At 44.4% G+C, this 24,657-nt stretch overlaps 1 protein-coding gene across 3 annotated transcripts in view; it reads right to left on the bottom strand.

Annotated features, from left to right (window-relative positions):
* Positions 1-24,341, bottom strand: part of LOC103534188 (vascular endothelial growth factor receptor kdr-like) — a 121,893-nt gene extending 97,552 nt beyond the window's left edge. For 2 of the 3 annotated variants that reach the window (XM_030449394.1, XM_030449395.1), the window contains exon 1: positions 23,463-24,328. In XM_030449394.1, coding sequence (XP_030305254.1) covers positions 23,463-23,526 — 64 coding nt within the window. In that variant the 5' untranslated portion in view covers positions 23,527-24,328. Of the gene's footprint in view, positions 1-23,462 lie in introns of all 3 variants that reach the window. The other variant, XM_008500122.2, reaches the window with a different exon arrangement.
* Positions 24,342-24,657: the final 316 nt, after the last annotated feature.

Below are 24,657 nucleotides of genomic sequence, written 5' to 3'. Positions count from 1 at the left end.
CTTGTTTCTGAAGGAGACCTTTGGTACTATGAAGGCTTGGAAAATAACACTGATATAAATAAATGGAAATTCCTCAATTTAAAGGGGTTGGTAAATTAAATTTCACTTGGATGTACCACACAACTTAAAGGACTGGCCAGTATTAACCCAAAATACAATCCCACTTGTCTTATATAAATATATAACTGTTGAGTGTTAGTAACTTAAATAGAAGACTTAAATAGCCAGGCTTTCTTAGCCAGAACATGCATTTAGGGAGAAATTTTGCATGTAAAATAAGTTAACATTAACAAGCAACCCATTAGTACAGATTACCATACGTCATCTTACTCCTTTGACAACAAAATAATTCATCCTGAGTAGAAGACTTTGGAAGAGTATAAGGTGGATACCCTTGAGAAGCATTAAATGACCAGAGAAGAAGAAAGAAGTTAGGAAATTCCTGCCACTCTGATTTAGCAAAAAGAATGTTTCTTTGAAAATAACCATTTGGTCTCTGCAAGCAAAATGCCAGTCTGGTTTAAACACAAATCCCTTCTACTGCTAATCTGGGTATTTGCTACATTGATTAACAAGAAGATCAAGAGCCCATTTGATAGATTCACTACTGCTTTCTCACACAGTGCACTATAACAGGGTCTGATGCTACAATAATAAAATTTTTTGTCAACCAGAGAGGTTGGAATTGTGGGAGATCTAATACCATGGGCAGCTATTTATCTGCTTTTGCTGTTTTAACTGGTAAGAGTCTAGGGAGAGAAAAGAAAATCTTCCCAAGGTTGTGTTACATCAGTCTGTGTAATTCATCTCCCAAAGGATGCAGTAATGCCAGCCTTATCTTTAGGAATGTATAAAATTAGATGAGATAAAAGTGCTAGGGGATGTCTTTCAGAAAACATTTGCTGGTGACCTACATGAAGTAATCTCTAAGAGCTTCAGCTGCCATATTTAGGCAGTATTAGGGCCATGATGTTCTGCTGAGATGGGCTACCAGGGCCTGCTCTGGGGTATCAGTCTCTTCCCTTTCCAAACATCTTTGGTGCTAGCTTAGCACTGCTGATTTTCAAAGACATAAGGACTGTGGCTGTTTTCTGAGAAATGCAAGATCTGACCCGGGAATTTGGATGAGGTTCTACTGAATAAGAGGGTGGCTTGCAGAACAACCTCTGACCATGCTCCGTAGCTAAGTCCTTGTATTGCCATCAACAAACTTGATTGCTCACTGACCACCAGATGCTTATGGATTAGCTGCTTAGACCATTTCTTTCCTCAGCCACATGCCCCAAAGTTTCCTACCTAAAGTCTTGCCACTGTGAATCCAGCAGTCAGCCCTGCTCCTTGGCAGTGCCAGTGGGTTGTGTAGGCAGCATCACATGAGCTCCCATGGAGACTGGGCAATAAGTATGCTCAGGCCTTTTGCATAGATGTGAATTCCTCCTCCTCATCACACAGCCCTCTTTTTTTTTTTTTTTTTTTTTTTTTTTTAGGAACAAATATCAGCTTGCATTGAAACGTCTCTTTGTAAAGAACATCTGTGTCCTCCTGTGTGATGAATCACTGACCTGTGAAAGGAGCAGGCCAAGGGAAAGCCACAAGAGGGATGGAGTTGAAATCAGAACAGGGAAGGTGGATGGTCAAAGCAAAGCAGAACAAAAGCCCACCTCAGTTAGCAAATTTTTATAATTTTTCCTTGATCTATAAATCCAGAAGTCAATGAGCCAGAGCCTTCTGAGATCAAATCAATTGATGTGCCATATTGAACTGTAGGCATCATATGTGTCAGAAACGTGTAAATGTTTGGTGTCAGTAAAATCTGCTGGGAGGTGATCACTTTGTTTTCTCAGTTTAAGCTTACCCATTAAGAAGAAATGGTCTGAAACTGAATTTGGACATGATGCTGGAATCTGTTTTCCATCAGCTCTGTGTTCCACTTCTGTCAGCTTTGCTTGTGTGCCTGTCTCAAGAGGGTTTCCTTTTTTTATTTTTTGTTTGTTTTGAAGGGTGGGAGGTTGCTATTTTGGGAGATGAGATAAAAGCTGTTTGCTCAAGATGGGAAGAGAGAACCTAACGATCTCCTTAAAAACCAACAAGAGATGTTATGTTATCTCTTGCCTGCAACCTCCCTGGGTACTTTGGTCTAGCTAGGTCTTGAAGCTGGTTTCCTCACTGGTTTTCATTAAGCTGGAAAGTACCAATCGGACCCAGGGAATTGGCTGCAAATCTTTTGTGAAATCCTTTTTAATGACAAACTCCATGGGGCTGTGGCACAGGGCTTCAATCACTTCTTGCAGCCTCCACCGCACTGTTCCCCTGACATGACCCCGGCTTCTCCCCTGTTTGTTAGGCTTCTCCACAGCTGTGACATAATGTTTTTGATGGCAGGGTTTGGAGGAATTCTGCTTGTGGCAAAGCAGCAATCTGCTTTGAATTAGCACTGCACATATTTATCAAGTCTCCATAGCATGGCTGCCTGTTGACAAAAGTCCCCTCCAACCCCCACAGGTCTCTGGATCAGCTCGCTTGACCCGTGAAGGTTCAGAGGAAAAGCTGGTGCCTGGGCACAGCCTCCTGCAAGCCCAGATGAGAGGCTGATCCGCCAGGTGTAATGCCCAGCGCTGAACTTGCTGCTTCAGTGCCAGATCCTGACTTTTGGGGCTTTGCAGGGGGTCAGACACTTAAAGGACTCCTTCACCTTGCTGCCCTATGCTGCTGCAGGTGCTTAGCGTTAGCAATTCCTCCTATAGCAGGTTGGCTAGGCTGCAGCAGATCAGTCCATCATCTGGAAGAACTATGGCATGGAGGAGATGGTTGCACAGTGACCTTGGAAGCATCAGGTTTGCATTGTGGGAACCTGCTTATAAAGATGCTTTAGCACAGCCACTTCCAAGGAAAGAAACCATTGCCAGATAACCAGGAGCAGACCAGGGTTGCATTAAAACCACCTACGCTATGTAGCAAAACCTGGGCAGGAAATTCTTCTCTCTTCATGTCTAAATATTTAAGATCTGTTTATTTATTTTAATTCCTGTTGTGCATAGGCATAAAACACAAAGCATTCAAAGATTTTTTCTTACTATGAAAAGCAGCAACAGAAGAAGACTTGTCTAAAAATAGCCAGATATTTAAGGCAACCCCCGGTAGTGGGAGACACAGATTCAGAGGCTTGATTCCACCAAGGAACGTAGTGTCTCCAGCATCCTACGCATGCATCTCAATGACAAGGTCATGGCATTGCTGGTTTGTGACCAGAAACACCATCCTGGCTGGAGAACCTTTCCTGGAAAACTGCATCTAACCCAGCCACTTGCTAGACAGAATTTTGCCACAGTGTAATTTTCTAATGAAAAGCTGTTTTGTTATAAAACCCATGACCGGCTCTACTTCTACTGCTGATTTCAAGTGGAGCAGAAACAAGCACGCTGCAGTTTTTTCCTGAAATCTCACCTCTTCAGTCCAAGATTTTATTGCTCTTCCTATAGACAAGCAAAATTTGTAGTTGCCCTTTGAACAACAGAATTAGTTCTTGTGCTGGATAGTTAATAAAATCAACACACGTGACTCTAAAAGTAATTAAATGACGAAAGCAGCTCCTGGTTTTGGAGCTCTCTTCTGGCTACCTCTTGAGGCAGCCTGGTATGAAATACAGAGCTATATGAAAATGAGTACCAGTAAGGGAATCTTTCAAGTTTAAGAGAGCACGGAATGAAAGCAAAGTGAAAACTGTTTCACAAAGAAATTAAAATGTTTCCATTAGGATTCAGGAGGAGAAAAGCACCAAGGTGGAAGACAAAAGAGTAATGCAAATGCATGCAAGCAGTTAATAAGGTTCCTTCCTATGCTGAATCCATGCATACAGCCTTGATTTGCAGCACTAACATTTCAGAGAACTACTCCAAATAATGAAATCCAAATCTAAGACACTGCAGAAGAAGCAAGCAGCTTATCAAGGTAGAGGAGCATTTCCTGGGGTCCATCCTTGCTGCTTTCAGAGGTTTGTTACCTCTTGTCTCAATTATTCAGAAAAGCTTTTAGTACAACCTGGGAATTTTGGTCGGGCAAATATGAGCTATGTTACTGAGGGACATGCTGAGGAAAATCAGCAGGTTCCTGGCATCTCTTGCTGAATGTGGTGGGATTTGTGCATGATAATATCAAAGAGGGGTAAGCAACACCCACTGCAGGGAGACAGATGAGTTGAAAAAGACAGGCTTGCACAGTCCAGTAAAGGTGGGTTTTATTTTTTTTCCTGTATGTGCTGTAAGGTTACATGTGACCAAGCCAAGATGAGAGCAGCCACTAGTCTAGCCAACAACATGAAATACTTTGACTCAAAGAAACAGGCTTGCTTTCCAGCTGGAAAGGGAGACTGACCATTTTGTTGCACTCTTAAGCTACAAACATTGAAATGTTTGTATCAATTTAAAACAGACTCTTAGTGAGAGTACAAAAACAAAGATGAATTTTCAGGCTGAGACCTCAGATGCCAAATTGTAAACCCTTGGCTAAAAGGTCTTAGGGTAGAAGCAACTGCACAGCATTAACTGCATAGCAGTGGTTCATACAGGAGCCCTAAGAATAAAGACAGTATTTAAGAAAATTGTGAGGCATTTCATTTGGGCTTTAGTGGAAGGTCACAGGATGTAAGCAGCTTTGGGAGAAAAAACCCCACAAGATTGAGAGCCAGAAGAGCTGTATGTCAGGCATCAAACATACAAACCTTCTTCAAAAGAGCTGTTGTGCTGGTATGAACATCTGCCCAGTGGGAATACTCCTGATATGAAGGAAGATCTGCCCAGTGGGAATACTGCTCTGTGCCCAGGTGACTCCACCTTGCAGTCCAAGTTGGAGACATTGTGACACTGGGCAATAGCACCATAATTAAGGGGCTGTTTCCACTACAAGGAGACAGAAATTGTCATGTGTTCACACCACCCCTGGGAAGAAGGACAGGGAAAGAATGGTAGCAGATCAGTTTTGGTCCCTAATTACAAGTCCCTAAGCCAAGTATTAGATCTGTTTAGCTTTCTAACAATCCTTCTAAAAGGGTTGTGTTTGTTTATTTTTCAAAGAGTTTTGTTTGCTTGGCTTCTAGCCATAAAAATATAGTTCATTTTAAGAGATTTAATGTGATTGTACCAGGTTATCAAAAAAAAACTTGATTCATTAGTCTGATAGGGAGCTCAAAAAACATGGTCCAATTCATGAAAGTATAATGGTGATCTCCTAATGTGTGTGTACAACCCCATACCAATGCAGCAGGGGTGCTGATGTTTGAGTGAAGTCCCAGAGCTTGAGCCAGATCAGCTTTACTGATTTTCTCCTCAGCTCCCCAACGTGGACTGCCCAGCCTGACATGCTTGCAAGTTAACAGTGCTAAGCAGGACCTGTTTGCTGGTTGAAAACGTGTATGTGTGAGTAATTGTCTCTGTATGATTCATTTAGTTGTCTTTGTTGTTCCATACACCAGCAGTACAGGTATTGTAGAAAGTGTGTGATTTTATTGCTGCAATGAACAAGGGAACTTTCTCTTTTCCCTGGCTTTCAGAAAAATGTGGGATGTTAGGAAGGGGTCAAAGAGAAAGAAGGAAAATCTGTCATTTTTTCCTTTGAAGTTTCCAGTTCTGAACTTGGGTTAGAGTCTTCTGTGTCTCCTGTATGGACTTAGACCCTCCTGACACAATCTCTTAAGCCAATGAGCTGCAGCAGGGACTAAGTGCAGCTGGGACTTGAATCTCTCTAACATTTCCTGAGCATCTTATTCAGAAGTGGAACAAGATCTTTTGCACCAGATCCAAACTGACTCTTGAAGCAGCAGTTCAGTCTCTCAGTCATTGCCACTCTGCATGAAGTTTACAAGGTGAATTTTACATTTGCTTTTACAAGGTTGAAGGATTTTAGAGTTGTTCAGATATCTAGCTATAAAATAGAAAGCAATAAGAAGGTTCATGTAGGAATCTTCCATTTGCAGACTTCTGCCATGTGCTAATTAATCTGTTCCACTGATGGTTCCTTCAATGAACATTTATTATTGAAGACCTGAATCCTGAGGATTTGGAGAACAGTAACATGCAAATCTTCTTTCCCCTTCTCATTAAGTCCTGCTTTAACTGTGAGGTTTAGGATCTGCAGTCTTTGCTGACCCTCCAGGACAGCAGCAGGAAGAGGAAGGGAAGGAAAGGGAATTGTTTTGTATTCAGATCCAAGTATAAAATCATCAGCCTGATGTTCTGTTCTCCCTCATCAAGCAGTTCACGTTCCTCTCCCGTTCTGGCTTCCCCCAAAACTGCAAAATTAGTGAGTCCTTATATAAAGTCCAACAGAAAAAGTAATCCAAGTACAAAGTTGACTGGTTTTTTTTCTATTTATAATGCACACAGGAAAATCTGCAGCTTTAGCTCTTCTGCTTTCTTAAAAGAGAAGACTGCTCACCCCAGTCCTGAGCAGGATTCAGTAAAACAGAGAAAGGTACTTTCAGTTCCAAAACTCAGCTGATTCTTGTTCCAAAACATGGTGAAGTTCCCCCTGAAGCTCCCAGCTGTGGTATCCTACCCACCCTTGTCACCCTCTCTGTTCCCATCCCAGTCCAGGCAGTGTGCCACAGCATGCAGTGAGAGGCTTTGAAGGAAGGAGATCAGGAGTCATCCCAAGAGAAAACTGTTTCCCCACAAGTTCTACCCATCTCCCACAGGTCTAGGTGCAACATATCAGGTGCTAACAAGCCCAGAGAATTTGTCTCCCTCTTAAATTTATTTTGCTGTGACATGAGCTTTTCTTCCCAAAGCAGAGATCAGCTGGTAGCACCTCTAACCCATGGGAAGCTTCTGAGGGCAAAGTTCTGAGCTGGTGCTTTGGGTGGGGGCTGAATTTGTGCTCCTCTCCCCCATTCACAGGGGTTCATTGTGCACATGTATCCAGCCTGGCTTTCTTCTCATATTGTGCTTTCATCTCTCCTCCTTTTAAAGAAACCATTGACCACCCCACCCTGTTGTACAACTGTAGGACTATTTACCACTTTGAAAGGAAATCCCATGTCACAACCCTTAGGAGCACAAGGAATAATGTCCGGAATTCCTCTATCTGTGACGAGCCCTGGCACACAGGCTCTTTCCCGTCTCTTAAGTATACACAAATATATTCTTTTCTTCTGTCGAGGCAGTGGGCCCAGATTTTAATTATGGTTTATTAAAAAAAAAAAAACAACTTTGGCAAGACTCAAGCACAAACGTTCTCTGACTTTAGGCCCTTTTGTTCTTCAAGGTGAAAAGTGGCTGTAAAGAATAAGGAAAAATGAATCACTGGTCTTTGCCCTCCATAGTAAATTTGACCTCCAAAACTGGTGTCCTGGGCTAATCAGGGAAGTAACAGGGTAAAAGTCTCCATTGTGGCTCCATATGGTGATTTTTTTTAAAGTGATGAAGATGACTCTTTGTGCACTGCAGTTTTTTTAACCCTCAGCTCTAAGGCCTCTGTTCATGTTTCCGTGATAAATTGTGCCCAGGCAAAGGTCATACTTATCAGTTGGTAGAATGATGGAGTGAAAGGCACTAATGGACACCATCAATTCTGAGGGCAGTGCTCCTCTTGGATCAGAGGATGGAAAGGAGTGGGATGCAACAGGAATTTAAGTGCCCCATGCACATGGGTCCAGAGCTCTGGCTCAGAGCCTGCACCCAGCAGGCCTGGCTGCACTGGGATGTGTTCTGCTCACATTCAAAAGACAACAACCAGGGGCTTGTAACTCTCTCTGAGACACCTTCCTGAGGCTGGCAGGTACAGCCAGGTGCTGACATTTGGCTCCTTCCAGCCAAGCAGAACAATGCAGGGTGCAACCTGGACCATCAGCTCCAGGAGAGAGAGGAGGGAAATCTATAGTAGGAAATGGCTAGGAGCAAGGAAGTTGCAACAGAAATATTGGCACCAGCAGTCTGAGGAGGTGGGGGAGGCAGGCAGGAGAAGGAATCTTTCCAGGAAAAGAACATTTGTATGAGATACTTCCAAAAATAAAATATCATGATGTTCTAAATATTGGCAACACTACTGGCTTGGCCCACCACTCTTTTCAGCACTCTTGCAAACCATTTTCAAAATAGTGTTTATGATCCTTTGCTTTTGAGTACTCTCATGCACAATGAAAGATACATGCCAATGGGGGACCACGGAGAAGCCCCAAGTGATTCACAGCACCCTCTTCTCACTGGGTGGTGATATTAGAAAGCTGACAGCCTTGCTGCAGCACAAATAACTCACCAGCTGTAGTTTACTGTCTCTTTTATTTATATTCCTACAGCACACAGGCAATGCCAGATGTGCTTTCCCTGATTCGTGTGTATTGTGTTTGATGTCTCTCATCAGAATCAACCCTGGGCTAACTCCAGAAACTAAACTGTTTTTAGCAGAGATAAATATTTAGGCAAGTCTCTGGTTGGCAAGAACCTGTGCCTTCCTTTGCATCCCTTTTAAAACTGACCTAAAGGTAGCAGCTCAGAGCATGAGCACATTGGAGGTTTTGTCTCTGCAGGAGGAACGTGGTGTGCTCTCTGTGCTGACTGAGCAACTGCCATTTAAAAAAGCTCCAAAGGAGGGGGAGAATTTGGCAAGAGAAGGGCTGAACCCTGAGCGTTTGCACAGCATTGTGCCTGTGTGCTGGACCACAGCATCAAATTAGCACCTGCTCTTATCTGTGTACTGTCAGGCTTTCTCCTGCCTCTAGGGTATGACAGACAGTTGTTGATAGGAGACACTATCAGGGACTCAGACAACAGGGGGGGAAATAAATTACACTGCTTGCCCTGCCTTTTGTCAGGTGTGGATGCCTGTGCAATAAGCTGAATTTGGATGCCTGTCAGTTGCAAGTCTTGATTTTCCTTTGCTTTCTCTGCTCTGGTCCACAGAGTGTGTAAAGGAGGCAGAGGTTTCAGTTGTAGGACAGTGTGTGGGGAGGCTGTATGTGTGGGGTTTTGCTTTCTTGTTGACAAGCTCAGTTATATCTCTGCTGAGTGGTTATTTCTCCATACTACATAAATAAGTGCAGCATGGCCCTCTGAGCTTTGTTGCAAGGTCTCCTGAGAATGGCCTGGCTTTCCTAGGTTGGGATCTTCCATAATTCCTACAGCTTGGACTTGCCTGTCCTGCCCACACCATAGGGACTGCCTTGACAAGAAGCCTTTTCAGAGCAGGATAGATGGTCTGGTTCCATATGGCTCAAGTGAGGGGATTGAAGGAGATATTCAGTGTGGCTCTTCTCGTGTCCAGGTCAGTGATTTCATTGTGGCACAACCCATTTAACCTCTAATACTATCCTGCTTACAACAGAAGTACATGATGCTCTGAGCTCCTAAGGAAAATTACTATCTGTATCAATTTAATACATGCAAATCAAAGTCAACTAGTCCCTTCCATTCCCCTGAGCTGTCACTTTGCAGTCACAGACAGTGATTTAATGTCACCTTAACCATAACTTTTATTTCACAGCTTAATTTGCTTGACCTTAGTTTCCTAGGCTGTTGGATGCAAAGAGGACATGAGCCCATTACAAATCGTCTAGGCTAATGTTGGCTGTCATGGATCACAGATATTCCTACCCCCATGTCAAAGACTTGTGACTTCACAGCATTGTCCAGAAGGGGAAACTCACTTGCACACAGCCATGTTCTCATTATGAAGTTGCTGCAGCACTCTGTTTCAAAGAGATGAGACTGATGTGCAGCAGTGCTTACTTTCACCAGTCCAGTGTTCCTGACTGCATGCTCATCTGTTCCAAGAAATGCTGATTTTGGATGCAGGTAGTATGGGGAGTACACAACCTGGCAGTATTGATAGTGCTTACAAAGACAGGCAAGCATTACAAACTTAGCACAAAGTACCCAAAGTACTGGGTAAGGGGTTCAGGAATACCTCCTCTTTTTGTATCCTGCTTGATATCTGCTTTTGAACGAGGTCATAAGAGATTGTTATTCCCATCAGAGTGTTGCTGTGTTGAAATGTGGAATTTTTCAGGAATTTTTCATTAACGTTGGCTCTGGCAGATAAAATATTGGCCATGCCAAAGACAACATGCTTGGGAATATGTTGCTCTTGAGCACAAAGATACCATACCCCTTGCACTGCATTTCACACAGTGAATGGATTGCCCCAGCTGACAAAGAGAATAATAGCCATGAAAACTGATAATGTCCAGGTATTTTGTTTAACCTATGTGTTTTCATCTTAATTAAAATGCCAGGATAGCATATTCCAGTGAAAACTCATTTATGCTGTTCCCTTTTAAGTGAGAGAAACAGCTTGGTAAGAGATTAAGCAATTGTAATTTTAGCTTAGCCTGGATGTAAAGATCAACTTTCTAAGTCTTCAATAATTTGATCTTTTTTAGATGGCTTAACTAGACATGAAAAGCACCAGATTATTGGTCACGTATATCCAAAGCAGCAGCTGAGTGAGTGCCAAGCATTCAGGAGCCTTTCTGGGCTGGCTTCACACAGGTAAGTGAGGAACTGATGGAAGCCATCACCCATAAGTACATCTTCTCCCTCACAGCTATGGCCATCACACTGTGATACCTCCATCACCCTCCTGAAAATGTCAGGGAGACATTCTGGCTGCTGGGGCATCTTTCTGCACTATAGGCTCCTGCCTCTGCTCCCTCCTACTCACTTCATTCCTAGAGAGTTGCATCCCCATTCTTTGGCAGCCCCTTTGCAACCCCAGTCACACTCAGGCTGTGCTCCTCTCTCTCCTAACCCTAATCCTAACCCTGCACAAAGCTAGGTCCATCACTGACCCCACTTGGCTTCCTTTTGTCCTGTTGGCTTCTGTCTTACCAAGATACCCCAGCACATACGTCTTTGTACCTGCCAGAGGTAGAAATGTGTACATAGAGATCCAATATACTGTGCCCAAAAAAAGAGAAAATATTTTAGGGAAATTGGCACTTAAATCTTAGCTGTAGGTTTGGGTAGATACAGAATGTCACAGCAAAAACTCATGGCTGAGAAAGGGCAGTGCCAATATGGCAATAATAATAACAACAATAACAGTCCTAAGAGTCTGCATTTCCAAGATCAGTTGTGAGATGGTTTACAAAGGGATTTAACCTGGCAACATGTTTGTGAGGTTGATAAGTAATTGTTATTATATGCTGCTGGAAACTGAAGACAGATAAGTATCTTACTTAAGGTCGTGCAGGAAGCCTGCAGCACGGCAGGAATTAGAGCTCAAGTAAATTGGCTCCCAGTTCTGTGCTAAGCTGCAGGATCATGCAGGGAGAGGCTCCTTTTGCTTTCCACAGGAGCTGAAAGGAGCTGGTAGCAGTGAGTATCTGGTGTAGATGGCAGTGGTGGGTGACCAGTGGGGCAAGGAGGAGGGTAACAGATTTCCAACTCTTGCTGCATGCTGCTCAACTGCATCTCTTTCCTCCCCTCAAAAGCCCTGCAAGTTACAGAGCAAGTGAGCTCCTACTTCAGGGGTTTTTCTCCTTCTGCTTGTAGTTTTGATAAATCCAATTTTACCTTGCACAGTCTGGCCCCAGTAATCATCTTATTTCTACTGGGGTGTAAACAGAAAGAAATTCAATGGGGCTGTAAGGGTGTGAGGACTACCTTCCTCCAAGGAGGGTGGGAAACTCCTCCTGAACATCAGTACAAACACTCAGTTGCACTTCAGGCTCATTAACCAGCTCTCCAAGAAGCACCTCCAACATAGATGTGCACAGGGGAGATGAGAACAAAGTCTCAATCTGGAATCCTTTAACTGTAACAGGCACTCAGCAGGGAAATCCATTAGACAGGAGATGAAAATTAGCTTTGCAAATTTCTCTGTGCCAGAAGACAAAGTCAGAATGGAAACCCAGAGGCTTTTTAGAATAGAGTTGCAGTTGGCATGACACTGCATCCATTTGCACCAGTGCATGCCTGCATGTCTGTGTGCTTGCACTTCATAATTCCTCCAAGAAAACATGCAACCTACTGCATCTGAGTGGGCCAAGAGGCTGAGGGAGGTACCACTTTAAAAGGAATCTGAGAAAAGGGGAGCCTCACAAACCCTCTGGATCAGTGCCATGCACCTGCTGGTCCCCAGGATGTGTGCAGGCCCTGCAGGTCTGTGTCAGTGCTAGCAGGGAGTGGTTTGTCAGACACACCTTTTGGAAGGGACAGGCAGCATTTCAGAGGCAGGTGTCACACTCTGCAGACTGTACAAAGCTGTTTACAGAAGGCAGGGTAGCAATGGCTGATCTTGTCTCTAATCTTTTTCATCTGCTTGGCTCTGTTCCCATCCAAAGTGAGAGCACAACACATCAGTGCAAAAGAGCAAAAGCCCAAACCCAGGTTCTACAGGAGTCTGGTGGACAGGGGAGAGATTAATTTCTGATAGTTCAGGCCAAGCCTTCCAAGTTATCCCAGTCCTACAACCCTATCCTTACAACCTTAAATGCCTCAATATCCTTGTGGCTTCAAATGGCTTTTTCTCTAGTGATGGAAGTGAAAGATGAAGTAAATCAACTACAGTTCCTGAGCTGCTTTTTCTCTTCAAAATGTTTACCACCCCAGCCCTCCAGGGAGGAAGGGATGTGCTAATCTCCCTGATTTACAGCAGAAGAGCTGAGCCACAAAAGCAGAAAACCTACCTATGCTGCAGAGGGGGATGCAATGCCATGGTACCCAAAGTGCTAGAGGTCTGAGTGGGTACCTACAAACTGAAGAGTGCAGTGCATTCAGCATCTGAGCAAAGTGTCTGTGCTAATTAGTGCAGTGAACACAGCTGAAATTACATCAGCTCTTCCCCAGCCAGAGATTCTGGGTGATCCTGTACTGTACCCTGCTGCTGCCAAAGCCATTGTAGATGTGCCCAGGTGAGCTTCCCTAAGGCATTTGTCAAAGGACAGGGGACTGAAGTTGAGTTACTTAAACATCCTGGCTTTATGTCTGACCCACCTGACATCTCTGTTGGTTTGGAGGGTGGCATCTGGCCAGCAGCTGCTCCAGCATCACTCCCCCAGTTCAGCTGAAACCCCCCCAGACCTGGCCAGATCTCTGCTCCTGGCCTTCCCCCTCACTCCAGAATCACCCCTCCATGCACCACCACATCTGCCCGAAGCATTTCCACTTCAGGTCTCTGCTCCAGAGAGGCTTCTTGACTTGCAGCATGTTTAACAAGACAGCAGTTCAAGGCAGAGGAAAACATCAAACTCAATTTTGCCTGAATCCATGTTCCTATGAATGTAAAGGAAATGCAGTCAAAATGAACTATAGAACCACAGAAAGTTAATGTATGTTCATTTGTATATCAGGCCATTGTCCAGGGGAACTCTAAGTTTCCTCTTGGGATCTGTAATGAATTGAGCTATAAGAGAATGTTGTGGTGGCAGAGATTTCTCTTTTCCTACTATTTAACGTAGAACAATATAGAACCAAAACAAAAAGGCAGCTTTTCAAAGCAAGCAGCACAATGCACACTGGAGGACATCGCTTCAGCCATTAAATGAAAGAGCACCAGAGGCACCTTTGCCCTGTGTATGCTGAGAATTTCTCTCCATTCCTTTATCATGTACACTGCAAGAAGATCAGCATGTCAGATACTCTCCTTACATCCCACCACACCCAAGTGCTACTACTTTGATTTCACCACCAGCAGATGTCAAGACCAGAACAGAGATAAGCAGAAAGATTTTAAAACAGGAAAGATGACTAAAGGAATTAGGCTGCTCTGGGCTCTTTAACTCCTTTTACTGTCTCTTTGTAAGTCTGGGTAGCTTAGCTCTAAATTTAAGGAGCCTGAATATGGTGACACCAAACAAGACCAGATATATTGGTCAGTCTGGGAATTAAAAGATCTCTGCAGCATTAGCTGCCTGACTTATCAAGGTGAAGTGTTTCTCCTGAGCCATAATGGTCATGTCAGTATTAACTATCATTGCTGCTCCAACAATGCCAAAGAAGTTTAACCACTATACCAGGAATGTCCAGAACCTGTAATCCCAGAGTCACGGGGCAAAGCCTCTAGTATTGCCCCCATGCAGACTGTCAAGCAGGCTTTTGATTTTAAGGTTACATTTGGCCTCTTGTTCAGGAAAAGGGCTAGTGCATCACTAAGTGATTTCCACAGTATCAGTTACAACTTGTGATGGAACTTGGTGTGACCCAGGAAGAAGAAACAGCCACCTGAGGAGAAAGGGGAGTGACAAATCTTTGCTGTTTGAATCCACATCCCTCTGTCCCCTCTCTGCACAAGGAGAAAATCCTTAGTGGCTTCTTCTATGCAGCAGCCAGCCCCTAAAGGACATTCTGCAGTACTGCACAAGCGCTGTGAGCTACTCGGGGCACTTGCAGAGCCTGGCCCTGATCTGATTTATGCTGATAAAGATTCATACTCTCAGCTTTGTGCCTCATATTTGTAGCCAAAGTGACTCTGCCCAGTCATTTATCTTTCAGTGCTTATTCCTGTTTTCCCAAACAATAGCTGCTGACTGCTGGGACACACTTTTATCATTTTAATGTAAACTATCTTTCAAACCAGGTTTTTTGAAATTTTTTAGTTGAATAAGGAAGATGCTGAAACCAAAATTTCTAAGTCAAGTGGTCAGGCTGAGGGATGTCCAAGGCCTAGGTGGACAGAAAGGCAAAATGTCCAATTTGCATCACTCAATGACAGACACAAATCCCTGTGGCATTTAAAAGTCTACATTTATGTTTTAAAGTACAGTGATACCATAGTATTGTGCACTGGAAGAGCAAATGGCCCTGACTGGCAGCTATGCAAACTCTGCTCCCTGGAAATCAGAACTAGCTCCATTTTAGCTTTTCTAGTAATCCCACTTTGAGCACAGAATCCCACTTTGAGCTTTACTGCCCTGATTTTCTCAAAAGTGCATGACAGGTTTGGCAAATGAAAACTGAGATTTATACCCAGACAAAACCATCTCCTTTCCTCTTCTTTTGTCCTTCTGCCAGAAGCTCTCCAGAAAGCTGTAGATACTGTCATGGAGAATGTTAAAACTTGTGCACATATTCCTGGGGTGGGAAAAGGAAAAGCTTTCTCTTGGGAGCATTAGACTGCACTTGTAGACTTGGGGAATGTCACAGTGCCTGTTTGTAGCTGCCTGCTCTAGATGATAGTGTACAGCAGCTCTGACAGGCTGGATAGTACATTAGGAAAAGAAGGTTAGTAATTTAATGTTAATATAACAACCACAGTTATGCACAAAATTCAACAGAGATCAACTTGAGTAGCCAGAAGGCACATTACTTCATGATCTATTAAATAAAATTAATAATGGCATTTCATTGTGTAGGTTTGAACATTAAAGTACAAATGCAAGGTAGACAACAATAAAAAAGGCAAACTCCATGGCTAGTTTATACCAAATGTTTTTGTCCTTGCTATAAAGGTGGCAGTCCAGTTAGTATATTGTGAAATCCCAGATTTCTTTTAGGGGTCTTTTTGGGTCCATGTTCTAGTCTAACAATGCTCTTGTGATGTAAGCTATAGCACATAAGTAACCAACTTTATTAGTCTTTCTGGTTGAAAGTTCTGTAGTTAAACAGTATCCCTAGATAATCCCATGTCTGCAGAATACTGAGAAGAAATCAGAATTGTATAAACCCTCTTTCAAATGTAATGGCAACATTTCCTGATGGGGATCACAGTGTACAAAACCCAGATGGGGGGAATCTTTGCCATGCCCTGCTCAGCAGGCTGCTGTCCTCCCAAATTCACCTTGCCCAGACAGTTCCTCCATCCCTGGAGTTGTGCCATGTTGGCTCTTCTGTTCTGACCTGCACTTCTCTTTCATTAGGGCATAGTGATGCTGCCCAGACTGACCCCAGGAATGAAGTTACCCATGCTTATATGGCTTGGTGGGAAAGCCACGAGAAAACAGTCCAAATGTGAGCACAGCCCAGAAATCCTGCAGTGATTTCAAACCTATAAATACATCACACTGAAAAACTTGGTTTATCTCCTTCCTGGATGAAGTCAGAACCTGACGTACCAGTGGGTTAAATAATAAAACTGTTAATGGGATCATTAGTAGCTACATGGCAACAACTGGGCCTTACTTTCCCAGGGACCCATGGTATCATTATATTTGGAAAAGTCATCACTGAGTGGGATGATGAGCTGTGAGAAACACAGGGCTCTTTCAAAGGGAGATGGGCCAACTGCATTGAGATCAGAGCCAGAGGAGGCTCTGCCCCAGGGAATCCCTCCCCACTGCATCATCTGCTCTGTTCATGCTAGCATAGGATTCTTGGGATTAATTACTGTCTGGTAATTCTTATTGGGCCAAACCCTTTTCTCTTGCCTTAGCTGGTGCTCTGTCCTTACTCAAGAGAAAATTTGCCAAGACTGAAGGAAAGTTGTTTTAAGCATGAGAGCCTCCAAGAGGCTTAGCTGAATGAGATCTTGAAAGTCAAAGTAAATGTGAGGTGAGAGCATTGGCTGGTTCAGGAATAGCAGGAAGGGTCTGTGTGTTGCATCACACAAGTGGATGCTGCAGTCTCATTTTCTTCATCATAGGAAAGTTAGCAAGTTACTTAGCTTTCTCACTATGAATTCTCACATCCAAAACAAATCAGGATTTTCCAGCCAGATCAGTAATATCTCTACCTTTATACAGGATGCAGCCAGAGAGCAGCTTTCAGTCATTTTTTTTCTCACTCAGATTCAACCACAAAATGCATAAACAATCAGAATAAAATAAATGTTCTTGGTCACACAAAGGCAGATTCAAAGACAGGCTGTTTATTGACTTCAGCCAAGCTACAGCTTTAAACCTGTGTAACTGAGAGCAAAGCTTGTCCCAAGTGCATGAACATGAAACGAGAATAATCCAGACATCATCCATTTGTAGAGAAGAAAATGTGGCAGGCCAAAAGGTTAGCTGATTCTCTCTGTTTCACACCATGTAATAGCTTAAATTGTGTTCAGAAGGTTCTCTGGGTGACATCATTGTTTAGATTCACTTGAATCATACTTTAATTGTAACAGTACAAAACCCTTTTAACCAGCCAGATTTACTGTTTAGCTCCATCCTGCTGTGTCATGCAGCAAGAGCTGATACAACTTCCTTGCCTCATGTATAGCCAGAAAGAGATCTGGGAAAAGTATTTCTCCCCACACCTGTGTGCTGCATTATTATTTCTTCTGATATTCCTTGTGGGTTTAGGAGCAAAGTAATACCTGTGTTTTTAGAACTGGATGCTCATGAATTCTTTTCCCTTACCTTTGCAAATGATCAATCATAGTATGAATTCAGGAGTGAGCAAAGCAGCAGTGAATGGAGTGGGTGCCCTCCCCTAAGTGGAGGTGGGGGATTTACCCCCATCAGTGACCCAGTGCTGGATAACACAGCACCTATGGGATTTATTTTGCTGCAAGGAAAGACAGAGAGCTTGGGGTTTGCCACTGATAACCCACAGTGCTTTACTTCCCTCTTTTCAAACACAGTTGCGTGTGTCTTCCTGTTGGGGGATCTGGGCAAACTCTTCCAGCAGCCATTTCCTGGCTGAAGGCAGATTGTAGTGAGGGTTGCCCACCAGCAGGGCTCCCCAGTGCTACTGTGTGGGCATGTGTTAGGGCCCCTCGGGGAAACGGCTTCAGGCAGCTGGAAGAACAAGTGAAGAAGCAGAGGGGGAAAAACACATTTTATAACTCCTGGAGGACACACTGCACGTAAAAGGTCTGAAGTGCCGACCCCAGCGCGACCCAGCCCAAAAGCTGGGGAAGTCCGGGCTGGGTATCAGCTTTCGGGGATGATCCCTATGGCTACAAAATGAGCCCTTCCCAGGAGATGTGAGGGAATCTGGGCAGGCTTCTGGGGACAGGGAGGAAATTGCTTTAGCTCCTAAATTACTGTCTTCAGCACTGATTTCAGTTAATGAGGTGAGATAATGGCAAACAGGACGAATACCTTACAGAATAGCTGCTTCTGTGTCTTTCTGTGGAGTATCCCTGTAAGCAGTCCCATTTTGCTCTCTACTATAGAGAGGAACAGGCAAAGTAGCCCCGTGGTGGTTGGTGCTTTTCCTGCAAACTGACCTTAGTGTAATTGTAAGGAAGAATTCAAGGTGTGCCATTTCTGAGCTGCAGGCTCTAAAGGAAGCAAACAGTTTGGCAGAGGTGTTTTAAATTCATGGAGATCTTGTAAAAAATGGAACAGGTAATGACTAGGTCAAGCTTCCTTGACCCTCAAATCAAGAACAATCCCATCAGGGCTGAAAACTCCCCTCTCTACTTCCTTGGTAATCACGTTCCCACAGTTCAGAAAAACACAGGAAGATCTAAGGAAACCTATGTGGAAATGCAGAAGACAAAAGGCAACTGATCTGAAAATAGAAGGTTGGTCCCTATATTTCCTTTACATTCTGGGCCTGAGTTTAGTTTTTGGCTGAATTTTGAAATCTCAGGGACCATATGCTTTTGCCATTCTCTGCAGGGCACAGAGGAAGACTGATTTGTTCAGCCTTTCATCACTCCAAGGGTTGGACGAGGTTCTTCCCTTCTTGCTGGCTAATGTCAAGGACTCCACAGTGCTAAAACTTTACTGCTTGGAGCCACAACAAAAACCCTGGACACTGGTTACACTCCCCCTCACACACACACCTCTAGCTGTGACCCTGGCATTTCTAGATTTTGAGGGGGGAAAGCTTGCAAATACAGCTTCTTGTGAAATTCAGTACAGCAGGAAGACTTAGTGCATCTGCTTGCAGAAAGGAAGAGATTCAGCTGCAGGTCTCAGGCAATTCCACTTCAGCTTGCCAAAAGCCTTGTGGCATTTTTAAAGGCAAAATTAATTTTGGTACAGGGAAGAGAGACTGTGCAGACTCCTTTTACGGAAAGGCTGAGAAATTCCTCTTGGCTTTTTCTAATGTTAAAAATTCAAGGAATCCTGAGCCTTGAGGGGAATTTAGAAGACATCCAGGGAAAAGGGGGGGCTGTGGGGAGAAGAGCAAGAGAGGGATGTAGGATGTCGTGAGGACAAAAAGTCTGCCCTGTAAAGACAGACTAAGCTGAGGCTTGGGGATGAGAGTATTGGACTGCCTCATAAAGCAGCCCACAGACTTACTCACTACCCATCAGAGTTCATAGCTGTCTTACACTGTTAGTAGCAACCTAATACAAGGGTTAACAACATTTACACAGGACAGTAGCTCAGCTGATCTTAGTGTTTGAATTCACTTTGTACGTTTCCAAAGCACAAAGCTGAGACAGCCACTGGGGTACGTAGGGTGCAAAGCCAGCAATGGCTGCATGTGCAGCAAGCTCTGTCTCAGCTACAGCAAGGAAAACACCATCACACCAGATTCAGCTCTGTGAAGTGAGGACTGGTCTTGATCCAAGAGATTCATTCCTCTTTTGTATTCTAGTCATTGGCCAATGCAGGAGATCTGATCAACTTGTAAAAGCAGCCACGGGATTTGACTTGTTCAGCTCTGAATTTACATTAATTTCAGGTTTCAGGTGAGTTGGGGTTCCCACACATGTGCGTTCAGCACTCGGGCAGTGAGGAGTTTGCACAAATGGGCAGCCATCAGTTCTGCTCATCACAGCCTCATGAGATCAGACTCTCCACCTTCTTTGAACCTTCCTCTTTCCCCACTTGAGGAAGAGGCTTATGGATGATTCCCTAAGGTTACACCTCTCATACAAAAACCTTGCTTCACATGATTTGTTCTAATCTTGCCCTGCTTCTGATGATTGCAAGCTCTCTGCTGCTAAAGTTCTACTCCCTGGGGCAAGCTTCAAGCATGCACTTACATTAAATGCTATTTCCAGATAATAGCCTTGGCTGGCTGATTTTGGCAGCTTCTACTATTTTCCCTGTGGCCTTAAAAAGAAAAATTAAAGAAGTGCCTAACTTGGTGAGGAGATCAGTTCTCTATTACACACATTTTATGCCAGGGTATTTAGGTAGCCACTTTTTTTTGGTTGTTTTGACTGAGCTCTGTCTGAAGGTGAGGACTGTAGGAATGGAAATATCTTGATTCATTCATGTCCTGTCAGTTATCTGAGATGGTTTCTGAAGGAAAACACTGCAGACAGACCTGGTTTGTTCCTAGCTGTTGTTTAGGTATTCCAAACATCTTTTAATTACTTCCACTTGTAATCCCTATTCCAGTGACATCAGAGAAAAAAGGAAAAGTGGAGCAAGGCTGATCAGAGGAAATATCAAACCAAGCATGTGAACTTAGGTATGGCTAAGCTTCAGTGTCCTTCTCATACTCACTTTCTAAGTCAAATGCTGCCTCTTGGAAATTTCCTGTGTAGTTTTAAAAAATGCAGGTTGCTGTTGCTGCCCCCCAAACTGTTTTGCAATGTAAACTGAAAGCAGCTTCTTTGTTCAACCTGTCCTTTGCTGATGAGCAAGTGACCTTGCTGCATATACTTTGCAATTGTCTTTGGAAGCAAAAGACAAGTTTCATCTCTGAATGTATACTCCACAGGGCAGATTTGCACCCTCCTTCAAACTGTGCTGCCAATTTGGAAGACAAAATTATGAGAAACACAGGTCACCTACCACTGGCTGTACCTAAGAAATATCCTGTGGTGGTTGGAAACTTTTTGTCCTTGTGCACAAACCTACTAACAACATAAATATTATTTATTCTGCCCAACTTGATGTTACTTCAAGCTGAGGTAGATCGAGGTACCTGCTTTTTACCAGTACTGCATCATAAAATGAACAGTTCAGAGAATGGAAGGACAGAGATAACTCAAATGTGCCTCCTTGCTCTTATTTAGATTCACACATATTAGCAGACCAGTGGGGAAATGCATGCATATAAATACATTTTTAAAAAATTCTTAAAAATATGTGTTAAGTTCTTATAACAGAAACCTTGAACAAACAGTCTGGTTTGTATTCTCAGCATTCTTTTGGGTACAATGCTGTTTTTTTGAAATTCAGGGAGTATTCAGAAATACTTTCCATTTTTTTCCCCTTGCCTTAAATAGATGAATTAGAGTAAAGAGATTTCCAGTTGGTTCTCAATGTAGCAGCTTTAGGCAGGAGGCTCATATATCACAATCTTAATGAAAGTCTTCTCTGCTTTTTATAACATTTTCCCACAATAAAGCAAATGTTTAGGAATAACACCAATTAAGAGACACATTTTTGGTTTACTAGAACTGATCATCAGCCTGTATTGTTAGCACTCCAGTTCTCAGCTCTCGAGCTCTGACTGCCTCAGAGAAAGGCAAAAGCAAAGCATACACTTAATGCCACTGACTCTGCAACAGCTCACCATGGAGCCCACAGCCTCTCTGGCTGTACACAGGGAGCATCCCAGCTGGCAAATCAGGAGCAGCCTGAGCTCCTGAAGCTTTTGACTTAGCTACAGATACATAGCAGACTGGAAATGTGTATTTAGTAAGCTAAAATGTCCATCCTAGTATATTGTGTTTGGAGAAGAGGTTGCAAAATACAACAACAGAAAAAATTCTATTTCACATTTGCTTTCTATTTCAGAGGGATTGGACAGGACCTGATTTGTCTTCTTGCATCTTTTTAGTTTTCCAGTATTAGATCATTGAAATTACTGGGTATAATCCAGTACCTGAAAAGTTGTTTTGATTGCTCATCTAGTAAAAACTTGTTGATGATAATATCAGGGAGTAAAGTATACTAAGTTTTTCATGCAACATATAAGGTATTTTATTGCTATCCTCTGCAGATTGCTTTTTTAAAAGACAGTTTTTAAGCCAGTGCACTCTGTACCTACATGTGCCAACGCTTGTCATTTGCACCAAAATAACTACATCAAAATTTTTGAGCAGAAAGACCCTGAGTAGTACTCTAAGAAGTTGAACATAAGTTGTGTAACAAGCGAAAAGGAAGTGGAGATTTAATGATACTTGTCGAACTGTCTTAGAAATTTAAAGATGCATAAAATATTTTGAAGCTGTGTTTTATAATAACACAGGAAATTATTGGCATAGCATTTGCATGGTCTCTTCCCTGTGCTAGACCCCCCAAAGGGCTGAAAGTGCCAAATACGTCAGGAGTTCTCTATAGGAGATCATCCTTTGATCTGGATGAACTGCCCATATAGTCAGGGATTACTGTATGGCTCTGGTTACCTTCTGTCCTCAGGGCACACCCAGGCAGAGGACAGTGGCACAGTGGTTGCAGTCAGCTGCTGGTGTAGAAGGAGATGGCACTCAGAGTGCTTTGCTAAGCTGTGGGGTGAGCTGGGAGAGTTTTCCTTCACTTGGGCATCTGGGAAGTCCTGGCCAGGAGGTATCCCTGCACCCAGCAGCTGCACTGCCCTCACTCAGCACCTCAGGTACTCAATGTCTTCCACAGCTGTAACATCGTCTGTCTGCATTGCAGATGAAATTGGATTGGAATCACAGTCAGCCTCTCTTCAGTGCAACTCTGCCTAATTTTGACCACAAAGATCCCAGAGAAGGTTTAACCTACAGCCTGCAGAATAGATCTGTGCCTCTTGTGCCTCGGAAGGTTAAATGAAGTTTTGTTGAATTTGTGGCTGGAGGTGAACTTTAAGAGAAAGGTGGTTGAGGAGTTCATACCTCAATCATATCAGTGCTATCCAGAATCCTCCAACTTCCTGGCCCTGTTTCAGGTTGGCTTCCAGCCTAATTAGGGCACACAGAGTCTTTGCTAGCATATTATCTTTTCCTAATGATAGACACAGGCCTGACATCCATAATGCTGCTTCCAAATCCATCATCAGCCTTTGCCTACAGGGACAGTTAGTGATGTGCCTGCCTCCCTTGCTTGATCACAGGGTACAGACATTGCCTCCTCTCTGCTGTTTCTGTGCCCAGAACTGATGATAGGAAAGTGAATCTGGACCAAATTCCAAAGTTGTGAGGACCACAATTATTAGGAAATTAACCTGGTGAGTAGGGACACAAGTCAGCCCTGAAACATGGGCACTTCACCCATCACCTCCTCCACCTCATCCTGCAGCTTCAGGAACACTTGTGGAAAGACACACCTGGCTCCCTTCTGCCTAACACTCGTTATTATCTCCCTCTGATCAACCAACATTGGTGGCGATTTGTGCTTTTGTGAAAAAACTCACACCGGGTTTCTGATAATGCACTTTTTACAGACAACTTCTCCTGACTTCACACCAAAGGTAGCATGCAGCTGGCTTCTCCCACACGTGTCAACACACCCAGGCTTCTGACGCTTCACCAGGTGCATCTCAAGGTGTGATGTGCCCCACTGGGGCTTTTAGAAACAACAAAAAGGCGGAGGAGGAGGCGAGGGGGGACGGAGGGCGCGGAGAGACGCGGGGGTTCCGCGGGTCTGCCCCCCCCCCTCATCCCCCCCCGCACTCCGCCGCCCCGCGCGTCCCCTCAGGAGGCGCCACCTAGCGGCCCGCCAGGTGCCCCCTGAGGAGGCGCCATCCCCTCAGGCAGGGGCAGGCAGCTGCCTGCGCCCTTCACCCTCTCCTCCTCACCCCCCTCTCCCAATCCCACCCGTGAACGGGTCTTACCGTGGAGCAGAAAAAGCCCCTGAAGGGCATAGACGGCCAGGGCAGCGCTGGGCCTGGGGACCATGGTGTGTTGCAGGTGACCGGTAATATCCCTTTGTGAGGCACGAGGAGGAGAGGTCCGCAAAAAGGGAGTTAAATTTTCTTGCCAGCAGCGAAGTTTCTGCAAGCGGGAAGGGAGGGGAAGAACAAGGCGTGCAAAAGTTCCCACTTGTTGATTCCAGTTAAATTGTTCTTTCCATTCACCGCTTCATCCTTGGGCTGAGGATTTTGGTTTTTCCTTCACTTCTTCTCAAAGTGCAAGTTTTTAAGTTTCCCCTCCCTCCCTTTAATAACTTTATTCCTCTTCTCCGCCTGCTTTTCTAATTCATGGGATGCCCGAGGGGGAGTGTTACTCTGCCTGAAAAGAGCAGGCTCCCCAGTCCGTCTGGGTGCTGCCAAGTAACTCAAGGGGTTAAAAAAAAAGAGCAGAGCAAAAGCACCAGAAAAGTTTGACGAAAAGTTTCCTCCAGCCGGTGAGCCGCTGCTCCGAGAAGTTCTTTTGCCTGCAGTTCGGGATGAGGTGGCTGAACTGACAAAAAACCTTCTCTAAGATGGATTTATCCGGGGAGGTGCAGGTGCTGCGGAGATGAGGAGGAAGAAGGGGAAAAAAAACCCCACCAAAACCAAACCTCTCAACTTCAGGCAGTTGTGGAAGGCAGAACGAGAGGGAGCTCCCGCGTCCTCCAGCCTGGCTACCTGCCGGGGGCCACCCCGCAGCGCCCGGGGCAAGCGGCCGGCGAGCTGCAGGGCTTGGGCATGGCCAGAGCCCGCCCTAGGTGGTGTTTCTCTCCGCTTTTTTTTTTGTTTCCCCCACCCTTCTGGGTTTGGTTTGCTTTCGTTGGGAAGTTTGATGCGAGCCCGAGATTCTTTATAGGGACAGGAAAAAAAAAAAAAAGGAGGAAGGAGAGACGTCACCAGCCGAGGCAAGGGGACTTCACTCTCTCTCCCTCCCTCCCTGTCATTTCACAGAGCTCCTGGGTTTCCTGTTGCTGCTGCTGCTGCTGAGATGGGGCAAAGACACGAGACAAGTTGTCCCCCACTGCCTCCCAACATCGCTTGTCCCTGCAGAGCCGGAGCTGCGTGAGCATCAGGTGGCAACATCTCCCCCAGCCCTGCCCCCACGTCCTCCGTAGGCAGAAAGGTGGACAGGGTGCCA

The sequence above is a fragment of the Calypte anna genome, chromosome 4, assembly GCF_003957555.1.
Source record: "Calypte anna isolate BGI_N300 chromosome 4, bCalAnn1_v1.p, whole genome shotgun sequence".
Taxonomy (NCBI): Eukaryota; Metazoa; Chordata; class Aves; order Apodiformes; family Trochilidae; genus Calypte; species Calypte anna.
Note: the sequence above shows the minus strand (reverse complement) of the source record. Positions and strands in the feature narration are given on the sequence as shown.